This window comes from Sparus aurata, chromosome 24 (genome assembly GCF_900880675.1).
Source record: "Sparus aurata chromosome 24, fSpaAur1.1, whole genome shotgun sequence".
Taxonomy (NCBI): Eukaryota; Metazoa; Chordata; class Actinopteri; order Spariformes; family Sparidae; genus Sparus; species Sparus aurata.
In genome coordinates this window covers 9,684,093-9,704,250 of record NC_044210.1, presented here as the reverse complement: position 1 = coordinate 9,704,250, position 20,158 = coordinate 9,684,093, and the positions used below count along the sequence as shown (strand labels likewise).

The 20,158-nt window shown below is 41.1% G+C and overlaps 2 protein-coding genes across 2 annotated transcripts; both read left to right on the top strand.

The window, feature by feature from the left end:
• The first annotated feature begins 8,193 nt into the window (after positions 1-8,193).
• LOC115576850 (uncharacterized) lies at positions 8,194-13,667 on the top strand. The gene is made up of 2 exons (XM_030409436.1): positions 8,194-8,266; positions 10,478-13,667. The coding sequence occupies exon 2, from the start codon at positions 10,545-10,547 to the stop codon at positions 13,131-13,133; it is 2,589 nt and encodes an 862-aa protein (XP_030265296.1). The 5' UTR covers positions 8,194-8,266; positions 10,478-10,544; the 3' UTR covers positions 13,134-13,667.
• Positions 13,668-14,265: 598 nt separating this feature from the next.
• hpxb (hemopexin b) lies at positions 14,266-19,817 on the top strand. The gene is made up of 10 exons (XM_030410401.1): positions 14,266-14,405; positions 15,351-15,376; positions 15,532-15,621; positions 15,728-15,885; positions 16,044-16,197; positions 16,502-16,714; positions 16,809-16,901; positions 17,429-17,559; positions 17,661-17,808; positions 19,384-19,817. The coding sequence occupies exons 1-10, from the start codon at positions 14,341-14,343 to the stop codon at positions 19,611-19,613; spliced, it is 1,308 nt and encodes a 435-aa protein (XP_030266261.1). The 5' UTR covers positions 14,266-14,340; the 3' UTR covers positions 19,614-19,817.
• The last annotated feature ends 341 nt before the right edge of the window (positions 19,818-20,158 follow it).

The following is a 20,158-nucleotide window of genomic DNA, read 5'->3' as shown; positions in this document are numbered from 1 at the left end:
AATCTAGAAATATATTTAAATACACATTAACAGAATTTTTTTGGCTGTCTGAGGGAAGCAACCTGTAAAAACAACATTGACAGATTATCACCTATGTTGGTTTGGCTGACTTGTTTGCAAAAAATTGCCTTTTTACACATCTAGCGGATACCTAGCAACATTAGCGCTCATTCAGGGTTATTTCTGTCTCCATCTGATGACTGCAAATCTAATATTTTCTCGCCTTTTTGCTCTGATTTGGTCTCTACCAACACTTAGATAAATATCTTGTTACATTGTGTTCAACAGCTGGCCACTAACTTTGTCTGTCAGCTGCCTGGTGCTGAGCAGGTAGTTTACAATGAGTACTTTTAAGCATTTTCACCAAAAAAGACAAAAGCAACACAGATAGGAGTGCGAGAGTGAACCAAAACAGTAAAGTTGTGAGCTCCAAAACCAAAACAACGAGCTGAAAGATGCTAAAATGCTCAATGTTTTGATGTAACTCAAGGGTCTGGTGATAATGCGTTACTAAAATGATTAAATTACTAAAAATGAATAAACAGAAATGGTGAAGTTTTTGGCTGCGAAACCAAAAGAAGGAGCTAAAAGATGCTAAAATGCTAAAGGATCCTCACCTCAAATCAGGCGATAATTCTCTGTGGGTGCATTAATACAAGCAACGCATTACATTAAACATACGTCCACTGTTAATAGAGAAATATTGAGGAGAGCAGCTTGTCACTCATAATGGCAGCTGCATTCTCTCCCAACAGCGTTTGAGAAATATTCTAATTAAAGCGCAACTTATTACAGTTTACACAGCATAAATATTCCATATTTACAAAGAGTAAAAGCTGTGTTTGTCAGTGTGTGTGTGTGTGTGTGTGTTTGTGTGTGTGGCCCCTAACTCGACCATGTGCTAACCCCACACAGCTGCAGAGTCCCCTTGAGGGTTTGTCGCACAGGCAACAGAGGAAGGGCGGCGAGGAGGGGAGGGGTGGTGGGGGCGCACGCGGACTGAACACTCTCATTTCCATGCCGCACTGTTCTGGCAAAGACATTGTACACCGCTGTGGATGTGCGTCTCTTGTGCTATTGCTCAATCTTTTTAGACCTGTCAGTTAGGGTTTTCATCAGACGACTCTCTGGGAGCCAAGGTTGGAAAGCTGATTGTGTACTTCAGTGTGGCAAATGTGTTTCCTGTGTGTGTTAATGCATGTATACAGGAGACAGAGGAGGAGACAGGGGCGACTCTTCCGGGAGGGATAAAGAACAACAAAATCTGATTGCTTTCCTTGATGCCACATCTCAAATACTGATGTACAAATTAATTCAAAGTGTCTTTATATGCCTGAGCTGAATGACAGAGCCGCCGGTGGCTCCATAAAACAACGCAAATCAGTTTTTCTGCCGACTTCTCGCGGCTCAGAGTCCAGCCTGAAAACAGTAATGGAGAAACCAGGGAGGCTCAGGTTCCTCAAATATCCCTGTCAATCATACGCCGTTTCCTCTGAGTGCGTTTTCTATCTGTCAAGGGTCATAGAGAGTGAGGATGAGGCCCATTCCCTCCCTCCCTCCCTTCCTCCCCCCTTGCTCCTCCATCTCCTCCATCTCCGTCCCTCCCCTCCTCTCCCGCTCCTTAGAGGTGTATCTCTACCTTGTGCATCACGTCTGGGCATGACCTGTTGCTAGGTAACCCTGGGTCACAGCTGCACACCATGGCAGACCCTTTTTTTTATTTATCAGTGAGTTATGTGGGAGACGGGGGCTGTAATTTATTAGTTTGATATTGGGCGGGCAGCGCAAGTTTGGGATTGTAAAAAGAAGAGACGGCCTATAGCTCATCAAAATGCTCATTCTGATCCCGGGCCTCGGTCCGCTGAAGAGATTCACAACAGAGGGGATCACAACATTATAAATTCATCTGCTTTTTTACTAAGAAAATCAAGCATCTCCAACAACAAAGCCAATGGTAATGCACTTTCCATGCTGGTAATTGAACAGATGTGGTCAGAGCTTAGAGGACAGAGAAAAAGGAATTCATCTCAGTACTGTATGTGACTGATTCATGTCCAAGGATGAAGTGGGTGCAGACAAATAGTCTTATCAAGCCTTGTAGCCATGATGGAGTTAACCTCCTGGTATCAATTTATGCAAGGCTCGCATCAGACTGATTAAGTTAGCACAGATCTCGAAATAAAGGGTTTTTTTTTTTAGAAATAAAAAAGCACAAAATGAATTGTCTGGTTTATTCATCAGCCAGATTATTCATCCTTTGAAGGACTTGATAAAGACATTTTGGGAAACATGATTATCCGCCGTCTTTCTGGGAGTTGGACAAGCATGTTGATATCACTATCATGTTTGTCCATTGAATATAAAGCAATAATCAATTAAGTTAGCTTAGCACAAAGACTGTAAACAAGGAGAAACAGAGGAAACAGTGCAAAGGTAGGCTTACACCAAAGATATACTTGTTTTTAAACCACATGCTTGCAAAGACAAAAGGCAAATTAGTCACATACTTGCCAATTTATACGCTTGTTAGTGGTGGATTCATCTAGAGGGTACACCAAATAACTCCAACCACAAAGAACTAGCAAAACACTTAATCGATAATGGTGCGGAAATTTGGTATCAGTGGACTGTTGATAAAACCACTTAGCCAGCTCAGGTGTCTGATGACCGCTGGACAAAACACGCCATCGGAATCATCCACGCTTCATTTCCCCCCCCGTGCATGAACATAAAGGGCTCGGAATAGAGCTGATCTTTTGTCAGCTATCTTGACAAGCATATATGTCACTGCACAGCGGCTCTGACACTTTGTACAGGTGAGGACTTGGTCTATTAGCTTATATGGTTTCTATGTACGGATGCAAGATATGTAAGGCGGCCAGTGTGCGCACACAAACGCGCAATTAAGCTAATACGTGTCCGCCCTTAATGCTAAGCTAACAGAAAAAAACAGATAAACAAGAAAGAAAATCCTCTAGGTGAGCTCCTGATCAAGTTATTATATATTCACTGAAATATCTCTAGTGGATTGATCGGCAAGAATCTGGTGAAGACATTCACACATCATGACGATGATTTGCAAAAAACTTGATCTTGATGAGCCTCAGACTTTTCTTCTAGCGCCATCATCAGCTCAGGGTCTCAACACCTTGTGATCCAATTACCTACAAAGCTAATAATATTCCCATCAGCCTCAACTGTACTTATTTATTTTCATTAGTAAATATTTTCATGCTAACGGGCTGAACTAAGATGGCTGAACTTGGTAAACATCATCCCTGCTAAACATCAGCAAGTTGGTGTCGTCACTGTGAGCATGTTAGCATGCTGACATTAGCATTCAGCTCAAAGCACCATTGTGCCCAATACTACCTTCAAATTTGTGAGCTGGTGGTTACAACAAGGGAGGTCTAAGCAGTTCAGTCATGAGAACACCACCGCTATGCAAATGCGTTTAGAAGTAATCAAGGCTAACAGTTGGCAAGCTAGTGAGCGTGTGACATAGCGCAGGAGGTACAAAGGCACAGGCAACAAACAACAACAAACCTGAACATCCGTGGCCTCCAACATTTCTGAGAATGTCAAACATTTCCACTTGCGTCGTTGTTAATACCACAAGAGGAGGGCACGGATATGGATTCTTCTCGTGAACGCGGTAACGATGAAGCCGTTTGACGTCAGCAAAGCAACAGCCACACAGAGCCGCTATCTTTTTGATGGTAGAGAGTCTGATTTTCCTCCCAGCACTAATAATATTGAACTGTTACATACAATAAAAGTACAAATATTGTTAGATTATATAATGTCTGAAGCTAATCCCTCCAAAATGTTTAGATACATCTGCATTTATAATTTTACATTTTCAGCACAGGAGTGGGACGCTTTGTTTAATCTACGTATATTAGGTTGAATGCGATATACTGAATTGAGTAAGGCTATGGTTTGTGGAAATTAAAGGGTTTCTTCCTCATTCTAGGGGTTTATTGCAATCTGCTGCATTATAGTAGGTGTGTAAGCTTTGCTAAATGAACATTTTCTGGTCCTTTATGACAGTAAATTCAATATCTTTGGATTGTGGACAAAACAAGATATTTGAAGACATCATCTTGGGCTTTGGAAAACACTTTTTTTTTTACCATTTTATTTCATTTGTTTTTACATTTTATTGACCAATCAACTATTTGTTTTAATCGCGAAAAATAATTGAGACATTCATCTACAGTGAAGATAATTGTTAGTTGCAAGAGGAAACGTTTCTAGTGTGTCTGATTGGTAAGTATTCAAAAAAGACTGATTTTTAAAATATACATATTTTTTTCTTGTTGGATACCAACCAGGAATATATGACATTGTGGCATTATTTCTCCTTTGAATTAACATTTTTGGTGTGCTTACAATATAAGCTTAAGTACATAAAAAGCTGATAGTGTTATTGTTATCTCAGTTGTTCCAACGTGTTCTCACATTATTAGTAGTGCCACTTTATCACTAAATCCTAAAATTAGGTTGGCAAATGTTCGGCCAGACTGCCACCATCTGAAAGTTTTACAGTTTTTGCAACACTTCAGAGTGATATTAATTTGTGATGCATCTGCTGCTGTTGACTCAGCCACACATCCACTTCCTCGCCCCTGATGAAAGCTCACCATTGCATCCCAGGTCTGGCCCGCAACACTTTTGTTAAATTCCTCCCCCTAATGTGTGTGTGATGAATATTTTTCAGATGCCTCCTCCAGGCCATATCTGATCAAAACAAATGCACCTGCACTTTTTTTTTCCTTTCTTTCTTTTTTTCTCTCCTTCTTGCAACTGCAACTCCCCCAGGACGGGTAAAAATTGACTCCCTGGCTTCCTCCACCAGGCAATTACGTGCCATCTGTTCCCATCTTGGTTGTTCCAGCTCGTTTTGTTTCTGCGATTGTTCGTCTAATATCATAGGCCTGAAAGTGTTAGCGAGGAAGGGGTGTGGGTGGGGGTGGCAAGCAGAGAGGGGGACACAAAAATGAGGAGTGGCATGAAGAGGAATTAATCGAATCTAACAGCCGAACCAGATCTTCCCCTCTGAAAGGAGATAGTCCCACTAGAATGAGGACCATTACCATATTCATCACCTAATATTGCCTGCTGTATGCAAAGTGGTAGAGAAGAGTGCAATATGACTTTCTTGACCGCCTTTCTAATTCCATCCCGGAAAGCTTTGCAGACTTCCTTTTTTTAATTGTTTATTTGCAACAAGTCCACTCAGCACCTGCTTTGTTGTTTGGGGAGTGGCAATAATAACCCATTAACTCCCCTGTCATATACAGCACTGATATTTATATATATGGTTGTTACGCTGCCATGCTGAATCACATTATTGTTTTGTTACAGTAACTATTGGGCCCATTACTCTCTGCCAGGCGCCGAGCGGCGTGCAGATTTAATTGCAGGGATGTTGCGGGCGAGGCGAGCAGCTGGATTGGAGAGTTTTAACAGTGATATCAATAACGCAGCGCCACCTTAGGCCCATATAATTTTCCATCTCTCCTGACAGAGCGGAAGATAGAAATAATCAGTCACAACACCAGCAAGGCAGCCTGTAGGACCTCGTGTGACACCCAGCAACACTGACGGCTCAGGACCCATCTGCGTCCAGGGGGGCAGCGCTCAGTGTGTGTGTGTGTGTGTGTGTGTGTGAGGATAATTGGTGAGAAGATGTTGGATCCTATAAGAGAAGTTAATCTTTTACGCAGCTCAAAGGTGCCGCCTGAAGGGTGTGTTCAGCTTAGGATCAGCTGCATTTTTTTCTATCAACACTTGGTTCTAAAAGTTTGATATTGAATAGACGAAGCCACTTTGTTTTCTTGACTGAATAAACCGAACAAACAAACTGACCTTTAAGGACAATGCAATCTCTTACTGGTTCACTTACTGGACCCTGCCACCTCTCTAGCCTCAAACAGTGTTCTGGGGACCTTATTTTCCTCTGAGAACAGCTTCAGTCAGTTATCGAAATAATAAATATTACTGAGTTTGTATTCTTGCCTCTTTAATATCATAAATATTACAATTCTGACTGTGATTTCTTCTCTAAAACGACGTAGTGCCCCTTTAGGTGTCATCTGAGACGTCTCAAACCACAACGCAACGACAGAGAGGGCGTGATAAGAACATCTAACAACTGTATAAGGAGGAAAATAAGCTACAATTTGACCAAATATCCAAATATCTGTACTCAGGGCCGTTGATTTAGAGCACCTTTTATCCCACAATGCAGTTGAAGATCATCGGTCAGCTGTTGGAAATGTACTGAATCAATGATGACATTTTTTTCTGAGCTTTTAGATTGAATTTCATCCAAATTTCTTTACATTTTTGTTCCAAAACTTCCACACCCTGCACATGTTTTAAATACAACGCGAGAGGAAGCCGACATGTAAAGATAAATGATGTATGATTCTGGGACCAAACCTTGTTTTTAAGTATACAGACGCGTATCTGTCCGCACACCGACTTAACCGAAACTACAGCTGAGTGAACACCAACTACACAACATACAATTCAGACACATGCACTTTCCCATGTGAAAGAAACTAGTTTCTCTCATTCATTCACATTAAAATATGATATATGTGAATTCAGGTTTTTAAAACATAATCTTAGGAAAAAGCAGATCCAGTATTATATAAACTCTGGACTCTGGACTGGATAGGTTACTCATTTGACTTGTCACACAGTAACTCTGCCTTATGGCACATATACAACTACAGTATATGACTGACCTCCATGAAGGTCTGTTGAAGAGTAAAGAGCAGTTAGCCAAACTAAACTGTTATAACTTTCTTTTATAGATAGAAAATGTATTAAATGTATGAGACTGTTACATCCAGGCACGGCACGGAAAAAACAAGCAAATAGACATAACTGAGTTTTTTAAAAAATCAAAAAGAGAAAAGGTGCACGTGTACACGTCAGGCCATACAATGACTGAACTGTCCACAGGTGGATCGATGATCAGAGTCCATGTGACTGAAAGCCAAGAAAACTGAGCTGAAATCCAGACAGATTTAGGCACAAGAAGGTAAAACACAACATAATTAAACACTGTCTGATACATTTAGATCCCAGGTTGACAACTCTCCCTCTTAATATGCTCATTAAAGGCCCCAATCTCAAGAAACTTAAAGCAGGCATCATACTGAGTATACTGAATTTCTTCAAGGTCTAAACAAGAAACCAGGTCATTATATATATAAAACTATCCATCTGTAATATATAGTCTCTTCTATAAAACACTTTGGAGTTGAGAGAGCACGGTGCAGCAGGGGTCGTCCTCTCTGTGAAGCTTTGTATTTGCTGACATCTAGTGGTTCAATGGTGAAAAGTAAACGTTATTAATTAGTTAAACCGTTGACCCTGTCGATAAAATGTGGAAAGAAGTGTCTGCATCAGTAAACTCACGTTCATTCATTGTGCATCTGATGATTGTAAACCCAGTGAAACAAAGTTAATTCACAGCACATTAATTAGCAGGCAGGTTTCCAGGAGTTTATTTGTAAAAGGCAATATCCCATATTTTAAAAGACATAGCTATTTGTATTTATATGTATCCATATATTTAACACGTTCATGATAAAGTCTGTAAAGGTATAGTTTTCATCTTGCACTATTATTCTGATTTTTAGATGGAAACTCAGCCCTGTGAAGTACCAAATCCAGTCAGTTTATTGCTGGAACACAATATTTCAGATTTACATTTTTCAGGCTGAATTTCAGGAATGTAATCACATTTCAATGCGAATGTCTCCTTTCTGATAGTAATAATCAGTAGAAAATATCCACCCATATATCAAGGGGGGGGGTGGTTTAGTTGAGTTTAGAGTTAGAATTAAAAAAACTCGACCTGTTTGCTGATCCAAACTCAATATCTCAAAGTAAATTCATTGTATTTTACATATTCAGCCCTTTAACCTTCTGTGTTCTGGATATTTATGTCAAACCTAAAGACAGGATCTGAAAATAGTAAGCCTGCTATCACTCAAATGTGTGTTTTTCATGTATAAATCAAGGGTATATTTGTTTGTCTACACACATGAAGACGCCACTGCATAGAGTCATGATAGACAACAACCTGTGCAGAACGCAATGGAAAGAAGGAGGGAGGGGGAGAAGGGGGAGAAGGGTGAGACGGAGGGAGTGACAGAGAGAGGTGGAGGGAGGAGGAGGTGGAGGCTGCAGGACAGAGCGAAGAGAGCAGCAGAGGAAGAAGCACACACCTGTGATTCAGGTAGGACATCTTTTACAAACAGTTATTTTTGTCTATGCACAGTTGTGTTCCAATAGTTTGCAGCTTAGGATCTGAATAAAAAAACTGGGTCTCATTCTGTAATCAGAATTCTAAAAGTCTTTGGGGGCCATTTGCAGCCCTCAGATTTCTTTCTATTAAACTAAATGAAGTCGTTTCATTAACATTTCAAAGAGGCCTTTACCTGTGAGCTTTATGCTCAGTAACTCGCGCTCAATGGCCCCATTGTTTGCTTTCGATACGCTGGAATGCTCCTGAACATCCTGCATAATCCTCTCAATTATGAATGGTATCATTTATTCCATAGTCTCAGCAAAGGCCATCCCGTAACTTAGCAACTGGTGCCTCTCATTCAACATTAAAGTGGGGTAACGTGAGAACACCCAGTGGCCTCACTCCTGGAGAGTGACAGGGATTTGTTACTGACACATAACCCACATTTTCCCTCATTCCGACAAACAGATTGATGGCTACCTTAATGATGCCTTAATGTGCAAGCGTTATAAATTTGAGATTGCATCCAAGATAATGTGTTCCATGATCTCCTGCTATTAATATCTCCTCTAAGTTCTTCTTTAAGTAACATTTCAATTGTCCCTGAACACTATACAACAAATGTCACAGACAGATAGCATCTTTGACATCTTTCTAAAACATGGGAATGAGATTTTATCCATTGACACTCTGAGGTCACATGTTTCCAGGGGGACCTTATTGTGAGCATGCACAGGTAAACTGACACCCCATCCTTTCATCCTCGCAAAAGCCTTATTGTTTTTGCTCCTGGTGGGGTTTAAAGGCTCTCCAACTAGGTCTACACTGTTAACATATACACACACTGGTGCACACAATTGACGACACAAATAATTGTCCATTTTGCATGGTCAAAAAAATTCAGAAAAATAAAAGAGAAAGAGAAGGGACCTGTCTCCTGGCAGTGTCTCACATACCTCGTGCTGGCGTTGAAAGACAGAGTTCAGTTTCAATGCCTTGAGCAGATAAGCGCTGCTGTTTCCACCGAAAGTGACAATGAGGGTCTGTGCGGCACTCGGAAGAAACTATCTGAGACTGTTGAAGTTTCACGTTGAGTGACGTTAAGAGAAGCGACCTTTCTGTCTCAACTTGGCATGCAACGACATTCAATTACCATATAATGTCAGAAATAGCTTTAAAGGGGCATTATGTTGTTTTGGAGAAGAAATTCAAACTCAGAATGTTTATATTTAAAATATCAATGAGGTAATAATACAAACTCAGAAATATTTATTTTTCCCATAACAGAATAAACAAGCTGTTCTCAGAGGAAAATAAGTTTTCCAGGACACTGTTTGAAGCTAGAAAGGTGGCAGGGTCCGCCACATGTGAACAAAATAAAACAGTATAGAATTCTGTGCACCTTTAAATACAAATAAAATGATAAAGTACAGCATGATTGGTAATACAGTGCTTGCTGAATAGAGATCTAGATCCGATGTCCTTTAGTAAACTGCTAATTAACATCCAATTTGGGACATTCGTTGTGATCAGTGGCTGCCAACAGAGCTGAAGCCTGAACACAACGCTGACCTCAGGGAAACAGGACAGTGGTTACCTGAGAGCACTTTAGAGTCTCGTGAGAAACAGAATATAGTGTCGGATGGATAAAGTTGCAACGAGAGGGCACATGTGTCCTAGTTCTCGAACAGCAGATGAAATGTACGCAGGTCCTCAAAAGGTTTATGTGATACACCTGAGTCAACAGGTAGGTCAAATAGATTTCCTGGGGGACTGAGGAGTTCATTTGCAAAACATTGCAGGATGACTGTTTTGATCAGGAAATTACTGACTTGGATTTTCTTATTGCCAGCGTGAAGTGTCTTTGAGTATCTTGAAAAGTGCAATATATCATTTATATCATTATTATTATTGTTGTTCATTTTATTATGCTGGAGATATGTTCCTAGCGAAACTTCTCGGTGTGATGTGATTAGTCCCTAAATGTTCTTTGTTTTATTCCACAACTGCTTATCGCATACAATCCTTAGTTTTCTTTTAGATTAACTTTGAAGATGTTGAGACTTTAATTTCGTTCCTAAAATGTTTTAAAAGCCCATTCTGATACTTTTAAATGCTTCGTTGCACTTTGGTGTTTTTAATACCATGATAACAACATGATAAGGCATTTTCTTTTGCATTTCCTCTTTGTCTTTACAGATACCCACTTGAAAGTCGAGAAAACTGAAAGCCTGTTTGACTTGATTGCTCAAATCTACCATCCATCATGTTAATGCGATCTCATTCAGAGAGAAGAGCCCTCCTTGGGTTCACAGCCCTGCTGACACACAGCACTCCAATACACAGAGATGTGAGCTCCCCACCACCCCTATCATTCACCCCCAGGGAGTCCATCTTTACACCCATATCTCTTACTTCACCACCTCCCTGGGTGACTCAGGCCCTTTCTAACTTGGAGCAAGGAGAACAAGAACTCCAGAGCCTCAGGGAGCGACAGCAGACTGAAGTGGAGGAGGTGAACTGTGAGTTAGACAATGCTGTGATTGAGGCTCAGAGAGAGGAGCGTCGCCTTCTTGAGAAGGTTGAGCAAGACCACAGAGAGGCCCAGCGGCACCTCAGTCAGCTGAAGAGGGAGAATGCTGCTGCAGCACGAGTTGTGCAGTCACTTGTTGACCAGCAACTTCGAAAAATTGGACAGCTGAAGGAGCAGATACAAAGATGGGGCAGTACTGCTGGTGGATCAAACAAAAATCAGCTCCAAAGAGGAGTGGCCGAAGTCACACAACCTTGGGAGATTTCTCTAACACTGAAAAGGGTCAGTTTCCTACCAAGCCCTGGATCCAAGACCTTAAGCTTAGGAGAAGTTGATGTCCATGAGCAAGGCATGACTTACCCGATTGGTGTCTGTGGTGTCCAAGGACAGAAGTGTGCCTTGCATTCAGGTGATGCAGCATTTTCAAACATCACCCCTCTTGAAATTCGAAAGGAACCACAACCAAACAGAGTTGGGCCAAGGAACACACCAGAGGAAAGCAATAAGGCAAACATGCGTGTTGTCAGAAAACTACGTCTGTCAAGCTCCACAGAAAATGAGGATGAGCTTAAATCGTCCACCTTAAAATCCCCCATACCGAGACATCGTGGTGTGTCTGAGTCATCCCAAGATGAGGAAGTGGAGTCTGTGTGTTCGGACATGCAAGGGCAAGACCTTTTCCTTGCAATCCCACCGGTCTCCAGTCAGGGAGAATCTGAAGGTGATGAATCTGATGGCAGACAAAATGGAGCAAGGAGGCGGCCCACACTGAAGGGAAAAAGGAAGCTGAAGTCTCTTGTCTTTGTCTCACGTGAAGAACCATCTTGCTCACCTGAAGAAACAGATAGAAAAACCAGTGATGTGGCACTATCTCCCAATACAAAGCGCAAAGGTTCACTCTCCAGGCAAAGTCTTGTAGATCTTTCCACTAAAAAGAATCCACCCTCTAGAGACACTAAGAAAAAGACCTCAAATAATTCTTCCATGGACAGTGGAAGCCCTCCATCCCCAGCGGACAGTGACGATTCCTGTTACACCTACACTGTGAACACTCCAGTCAATGGATCCCTCAAGCAGGAACACTGCCGTTCAATCTCCACCACTGACCTCTCAGGTAATCTTCACCCTTTGATTAATGGAGACAAGGGTGAGCGTAGGGGAGTAAGAAAGGTCAACAGGATGCGCCTTGCCTCTGAACCTTCAACTCTTGAAGAAGGCCAAGGAAATGGTGCAGAATCTGACAGGAACACGACAAGTTTTGATGAACGACAATCAAGAACCCAGACTCGTGACACACAGGGTGTCAGTTTAAATCGGGCGAGCCGATCTCTGTCGATGTCAGCAATTGAAGGAGACAAAATACACCAAGGGAGGGAATCACAACAGTACAAGGATAAGAAAGAGAGAATTGTGCCATCTTTAAGAGAACTGGATGAAGAGGGTGGTTCGATTGCACTCGACTCAGCATATCTGGTCAAACAGTTTGGTAAACAAGGATCAGGCCGCACTGACTTCAACCTCCCGAGTGGCGTCCATGCAACTATCAAAGGACAGCTTTTTGTGGTGGATTGTGGAAATGCCCGCATTCAGGTGACTGATCTCCAGAAGAATGTTGTGCAGCAGGTGTCTCCTTCGGGATCAGAAAGGTCTTCCCGCATCTGCAACTACTTTGATGTGGCTGTGAATTCAAAGGGCCTCATTGCCCTGACATGTGCTGCTGAACGAGCTGTGTTGGTGTTCAGCCGTCACGGACGTCTCCTGCAAACATTTGGAGGCACAATGATCGGTTCCACCAATGAAGAGCTGGATGCTCCCAGAGGGGTGACTGTTACTCGTCAGGACGAGTTCTTGGTCGCTGACATTAAGCGTGGCACGCTAACTTCCCTGAAGCTGGACCCCAAAACCGGGGCCAGACTGGAGCGCACAGTTGTGTCCGGGTACCACAGACCCTACCTGGTGGCAGCCTGTCTCACCACTGGGCTTATGGCAGTGTCTGAACGAGGAAATGAGACTGGACGTGTCCCTTGCATCCGAGTCCTGGAGCCTGGCTGGAACACAATCCGAATCCTGGGGGTTTGCTCAGGCTTGGGGCCTGTTCTGACCTGCCCTTGGGGTCTCTGTATCGATGGCGATGGAGATGTCCTGGTGGCAGACTGGGGTAAGCAGCACCACCGTGTTCTCTTCTACCCATCCAAAGGAGTTGGCTGGCCACTGGTGAACGATAACCTGAGTAGCCCAAGGGGCTTGGCACTGCTCCCTGATGGCCACATGGTCGTGTCAGACAGCATGAATCACTGCATTAAGATATACCGCTACAAGTGAACCACAGAGGATGATGAAGACAGAGATAGAAAGAAAAATAGGTTGTTAAGACTAATTGCTGTGATAAATTGAGATGGGTAAATCTGTAATAGCAGGCAATATCCTTTCGTTGATTATATTATACAGCCTCTACCTCCTACCTGTTGTAATTTCATATATCATGTTTCATGAGATTTCAAAATGGTGACTATATTTGATTATTTTCTCATTATCACAATCAGTAGATTCAGGGCAAATATAGTAAATGAGTAGATCATAATTACAAAAAGATTTAAGTTGCATATCAAAGTACTAATGCATGCTTTTAATTTACCACGTGTTTCCAATGTTTCTTTCTTTGATTGCCTCAAATTTATCTTAAGTAAATCTTAGTAGACCGTTATTCTGTGTGCCTGAATGATATTGAATGACATTTTGTGGAGTATGCCCATAATGTAATCAATCAATACAGTAATCGAGACAAATTTAAGAACTATCAGTGTAATCTATGAGTGCAATCAGGAGATCAGACAGTTTAGTTTGCTTAAACTGGGGAGGGGCTTTATGATTTTGTACTGTTCTCTGATTTAAAATAATTAAACTTTGATTTGCATCTAATTTTGCATTTATTTTTCATTTGAATTTTTTTTGTTAATGTGTCGATTGACTAACTACACCTTATCACATCTGGTATTTTCTCTTGTGACCATGCTTGCCCAGAAACATTCCCAGAAAGTCAAAGGGAGCTCACTGTTCCTGACTCGACAAACAGAAGTAGTGAAATGTTAACAAAACAGATCAATAATGTGATTTGAAATTCACATTACAAGCCAAATTGAAGCTTCTCCTTTACTTTTTACCTCCTCTCCAATATTTCATTAAAACAGCTTCATAAAAGATTGATAGTTACCAGCAGGGGAACATCAGTTGAGCTGTACATTATACTGACATTTTTAGATAATAAAGACATGACCAAATGAGTAAATTATGATGCATAAATGATCATGCCAAAACCTTATTTTGCAACAGCAAAGATTCCAAATGCACCCTGTGCAAACACACATGCATAAATGCGCACACAGTTTCCTAACTTGTCCACCCACACACACATCCACCCACACACACACACACCCCCACACACAGAAGTTTCAGTATAAAAGCACGGCTTCAGCTCCTGCACAGCTACAGCTCTGCTCCCCGGTCAGACGTCCTGCCAGAGGTCTTCAGCATGGACCTGTTCACCAAAACTCTGTTTCTGTGCTTAGCACTAACCCTCGCTAATGGAGCACCTGCGTGAGTATTAATGAACTCCTGTAACTTGTATTGATTTAACACTTAACAAACAGGTCATTCTGTTCAGGGCATTGTCATTTTAATATCCTGGTCCCAAGATTCTTCACTCTTGACTTCATGTAAATGGTTCAAGAGATTTTCAGGATGTTTTACATGTAGTTTTAGCTTTAAATTGAACTTGTGTTTATTTGTTGGCCTTTTAATATATAATTAAGGATATATAGATATAGAAATTACCTTTACATATGGTTACCACGTTCATAATACAAATAAGCAGCAACAAAGTTAATAACTAGATTGTTTGATACAAACTGTGAAAACGTACAAGATATCTGTCAATTAAGAAACACATTTATGTGAATATCTATCTAAATGTTACTACAGAACCAACACGTCTTTTACTGGTAATTGTCAATAATCGTATCCAATAAATGCAGTTACAGGATTAAACTTTAAGTAATATTTTCAATTTAGAAAAAAAATTCTGAATTCACCTCTTGACATTAGACATGGAAATTTACCATCTAAGCCTATTTGCTGTAATTCAATGGATATTTGGGTTCATCAAAAATACTGGGGAAATCCATAAAGTTACTTTATTGACAGCGTATCTTTTCTATTGACTCAACTCTTTAGAAAAGAGGTTGAACTTTGTGTTTATATTTCTTTGTATTACATGAAACTGTAAGGTGTTCCTGGTATTTTTCCCACCCCTAACTGGCTGAATCATTCCTTCTCATACTTAACTTTGTTTGTTCTTCACAAAGTCCACCCGTTGAATCAATGGAGCAAATACAAGAGGGTGCAAAGTCATCATATTGCCTCGGTTGCCTGACACTTACTGACCCCTCTGTCATCATAACTCAAGGATTTTTAAAAACTGAATGTAACGTGGTGCTACGCTGAAGTGCAGGGAAATTATTATCTTTTTTTTTTCATCCACAGGCCGGCACAAGATGCAGCAGTAGACGGTGGGTATTTAATAAACATATTAGAATCATAACCCTGATTTCTCACTGGTCTAAGCAACAATGCAAGTTTAATGATACACATTTTCACATTACTTCAACTGCATCCAAGGTAACACACGTTATGTTATGTTTATTATTGTAACTCTGAAATAAAGGTGGAGATGCTTCTTTGCCAGACCGCTGTGCCGGCATTGAGTTTGATGCCATCACTCCCGACGAGAAAGGAAACACCTTCTTCTTTAAAGGTATGAAACTTCCTATACAGAGTTTTTAACATGAAGTTGGGCAGTTCTTTGTTGAACTGAATATATATTTATTGCAGTTTAATGACACTACTCTGGTGTTTTTCAGGTGCCCACTTGTGGAAGGGTTTCGCTGGTCCAGCTGTGCTCTCCAACGAGTCCTTCAAGGAGCTTGACGACATCCATCACATCGGCCATGTCGACGCTGCCTTCCGCATGCACAACAAAGACAACCTGGACGACCACGATCACATCTATTTCTTCCTGGTATGAGACATTAATTTGTACGGAAGGCCAGTTAAAGAAATAAAGTAATATGAAAACTAAGCTTGACGAGAAAATTGATCCCAAGGTAAGTCATAATTATGAGATAAATGGTCAAAAGAGCTGCCTTTAATCTCCATTCTCTCTGATGTAATCTCCAGGACGACAAGGTGTTCAGCTATTATAACCACACTCTGGAAGACGGCTATCCAAAAGGGATCCAGGACGACTTCCCAGGAGTCCCCACTCATCTGGACGCTGCTGTTGAGTGTCCTCAGGGAGAGTGCATGACTGACTCAGTTCTCTTCTTCAAGGGTATATCAGTGTAAAAATATTAATTTCACTTTGTCAAGTCTATAGTTATGCTGTAAAATCATGTTTCAAATAAATGAAAGTCTTAGAATTATTAAGGTGGTGCTGCCCCTTAGTGGAGGAATAAGTTTCACTCACAGATTACAGCAATTTAAGCCAATTAGTCAAATATAACTTAACTTTAATTGCACTAACAGTGTATCTAATATGTAGTTTAGCAAATAGTGGGAGACTTGTGTTTAATTTAGACTTGAAGGGATTTAAGCATCAATCCTCATTGCTCAAACTAATAATTTTCCACCCACAGGAAATGATGTTCATGTTTATGATATCAGCACAAAGGCAGTGAAGACCAAGCAGTGGTCACACCTGCCTGTCTGCACCGCTGCCTTCCGCTGGCTGGAGCACTACTACTGTTTCCATGGAAACAACTTCACCAGGTTCCATCCAGTATCCGGAGAGGTGAACGGTACCTACCCAAAGGACGCCCGCAATTATTTCATGAGATGCCCCAACTTTGGTTAGTTCATCATGAACAGACACATTTCTTATAATATATTGAACAGGAAATACAGACGGTTATATTTTGATTAATCTTCTCTATCTGACTGCAGGTCATGGAGCTGGTCATAAAGTCCCAAAATGCAGTGAGACCAAACTAGATGCCATCACCACTGATGATGCAGGCAAAACATATTTATTTTCAGGTAAAGTAAAAAAAGAGAAGAATAATTCAACATTTTGGATCAGCAAATATAACAGTCATGATCTTGCTGAGAGTTAAATGTATAAAGCATGATGATAAATCCATGAGGGAATTAGCTTAGCTTAGCATAAGGACTGGACAAAAAACAAATGCATACTTTAAAAAGAAAATAAAGCATGCTAATATGCTAAACACAGACAGTCACCATGATAACGCTAAATACCTGATAAACGTCTGCATGTTAGCATTATCATTGTAAGCATGTTAGCATATGGACCGCAGCATTTAGCTCAAAGCAGAACCCCAGTAGAGCCAGACAGAGCTGCTAGCATGGTTGTATACTCTTAGTCTAATAGTTTGACTCGATAGTTAGTAAGTTTGAGAACTGTTAGAAGTTTTTGGACTTATGCTAATCTAAAAAAATAGGCTAGCCTGTAGCCTCTAGCTTCGCTCTTAAATTATCTCCTTTGATAATTCATTTCAAGTTTGCTGTGAAAATATCACTAAGACTAAGTTCAATCCACTCAGGCCCCAACTACATGCGACTGGACACCCGCCGTGACGGCCTTCATGGCTTCCAAATCACCAGGACGTGGAAGGAGGTGACACAAGGAGTGGACGCTGTCTTTTCCTACGATAACAAGATCTACCTGATTAAGGTACACTTTTTAGGAACCAATCACGAGTCTTCCTGCTTTCACAGAAACACTGAGCTGTGCTGAAGTTAAAACTCAAACCCATCCTGTACTGTCACATTCAGGGTGATCAAATTTACATCTACAAAGGAGCCGCTCACTACACCCTGATTGAGGGTTACCCTAAAACCCTGAAGGAGGAGCTCGGCATCGAAGGAACAGTGGACGCAGCCTTTGTGTGTCCAAATGAACACATCGTTCATATAATCCAAGGTAAGGTCACGAATGCTTATTTTTTGATGACGTTTTAGTCTAACTCTTTTTGAATTTCAAAGCTGCAGTCTGGAGTTTTGAGAAAAAAGTGGACTTCAAAGCTCCTCCCCACAGAGGAGCCTGCCGTGCACGAGCAAGCTTGTAACCATAGTAACAGAGGACGCCAGATAACCAGGAGAGCGCATTAAAAAAATAAAGCCCTGATTGTTGTATTTCTGATCAACACAACTAAATTACAATGAGTACCTCATGCCAATCACTGTAGATTTCCTGAGTAACAAACAATATTCCTAACGTCGCAGTAGACGGAGTTACCACGTAATCATTACCTGGGGCAGAATTTTTGCCATGCTGCCTTTCTGAAGCATGAGTAATGTTAATTCTCAAAACTATTGCAACCACTTCAGAGCGTCCACAAACTAACATTATTGAACTTGAAAGACACTTTTGCTAAACAGTAGCCACAGACAAAGCTAAACTCTGGAGTTAGCACACAAGCTAACAAGCCAGATTTACCAACAAGCTACGTAGCTCGACTGCAACATCGTACTGCCATACGCGCTATTGCAAATATTACTGTAACCGCCGCCACCATAGCCTTGTGGTTAAAACATAGAATGAAACATATATAAAGCAGAGGTCCTTACCTGTCCAGCAGAAAAAGCCGCTAACTCTGCGTCACTCTTGAGTCCTTACAAATCCTGCAGCTCCTCCACCTCTGAAATGAAGCTCTGATATTTATCCTTGTTTTCTCTCTGGCTCAGCCCAATTCTTTGTTTTTACACTCCTTTTCTTCCTCAGTCTTCTTATTTCTTCTCTTTGACATGGGCAATGGTGGGGCATTTTTCTGTTGTTGCCTCTCTGCCATTGTTTACAGTTTGAGTTTGAACTTATCCGACCAGGTGAGGGCAGACACTGCACCTGCAGGAGGGAGGGGTATTGCATGAGAATGACTGACACTTCTCAGACACTCCCCTTGGCTCTGATTGGTTGTGTTGATCCAGGGGCGGTGGATTCTTGCAAATCAAATTACAGCCACTGGGTGGAGCTACAGACAGCTGACCTGTATCTTATTCTACTGTCAGCTCATAATGACAATTTTAGCAAATATGACCAAAAAAAATGTACAGACTACAGCTTTAAAGGTGCATTCTGTAGTTTTGGGGAAGAAATTATAATCAGAAGAGAGAGATCTTCATTGACTTTTTATGCCTCAACAAACTCACTTTATTTTTATGACTGAATAAACAAACGGACCTTAAAGGACAACACAGTTTCATACTGTTTAATTTTGTTTTAATGTGGCGGACCCTGACACCTTTATAGCTTCAAACAATGTTCTGGGGACATTATTTTCCTCTGAGAACAGCTTGTTTATACGTTATGGAAGAAATAAATATTTCTGAGATTGTTTTAGTGCATTAAAAGTTCTCCTCCAAAACTACCCCTTTAACAAAACTATTGAAATATGGCCAGGCAGAAAAGGTTTGCTCACATTTAAATAAACAAAAAAAAAAACTATATACACTGTATGTTTGTGATTAATTCACATCTTCACACACATTTTTCTTCCAGATGGAAACAGAATGCGTGATGTTGACCTGACCGCCACACCCAGGGTCATAAACCGAGATGTGCCCTTACCCATTTCCCCCATTGATGCCGCTCTGTGCGGTGCGGATGGAATCAATCTGTTCAAGGGCTCGGAGTACTACAACTATGAGAGCGCCATGATACTGGCTATGGGCAGAATCAGGGCGATCCCTAAACCTGTTACCTCGGCAATGATTGGATGTGAGGATTAAGAATCGGCATTCTGACTTCAAACTTGAACTTTTCCCTCCGCTCATGCACGCAGTGTTTCTGACTGGATGAAGAAAAGTATACCACAGAAATAAACGGCTGAAAGATCTGGATTTGGGGAGCGATGAAGAGAAAGTCCCATCATTAAATGAAAGTAACTGACACCACTGACTTTTGTTTGGTGAATAAAAATGGAAAGCAGCACATCTGGAGTGGAAGTTGTTTTTTTTTCAATTCACTCACTATCATGAAAACACTTGTATAATGAGAATCCAGTTATGAGGAATTTATTAGAAGTAGTGTCCAAGTTTGGCCACTAGGGGACCTACTGTACAAATGAATGTGATGCACTGGGCCTAATGAGATGACCACACTGACTATAACATGAAACAGCTGCATTAACATAATCTTAATACAGAGTTAGATTCAATGTATTAACATGTCGATGATATAAAGAGGATGCCACCAGCTGATGATGTCTTAAGACTCTTTTCCTAAAGGTTTACAGATTGTCAAAGTGCTTGTTCTAAGCAGGATGTCTGAGCCC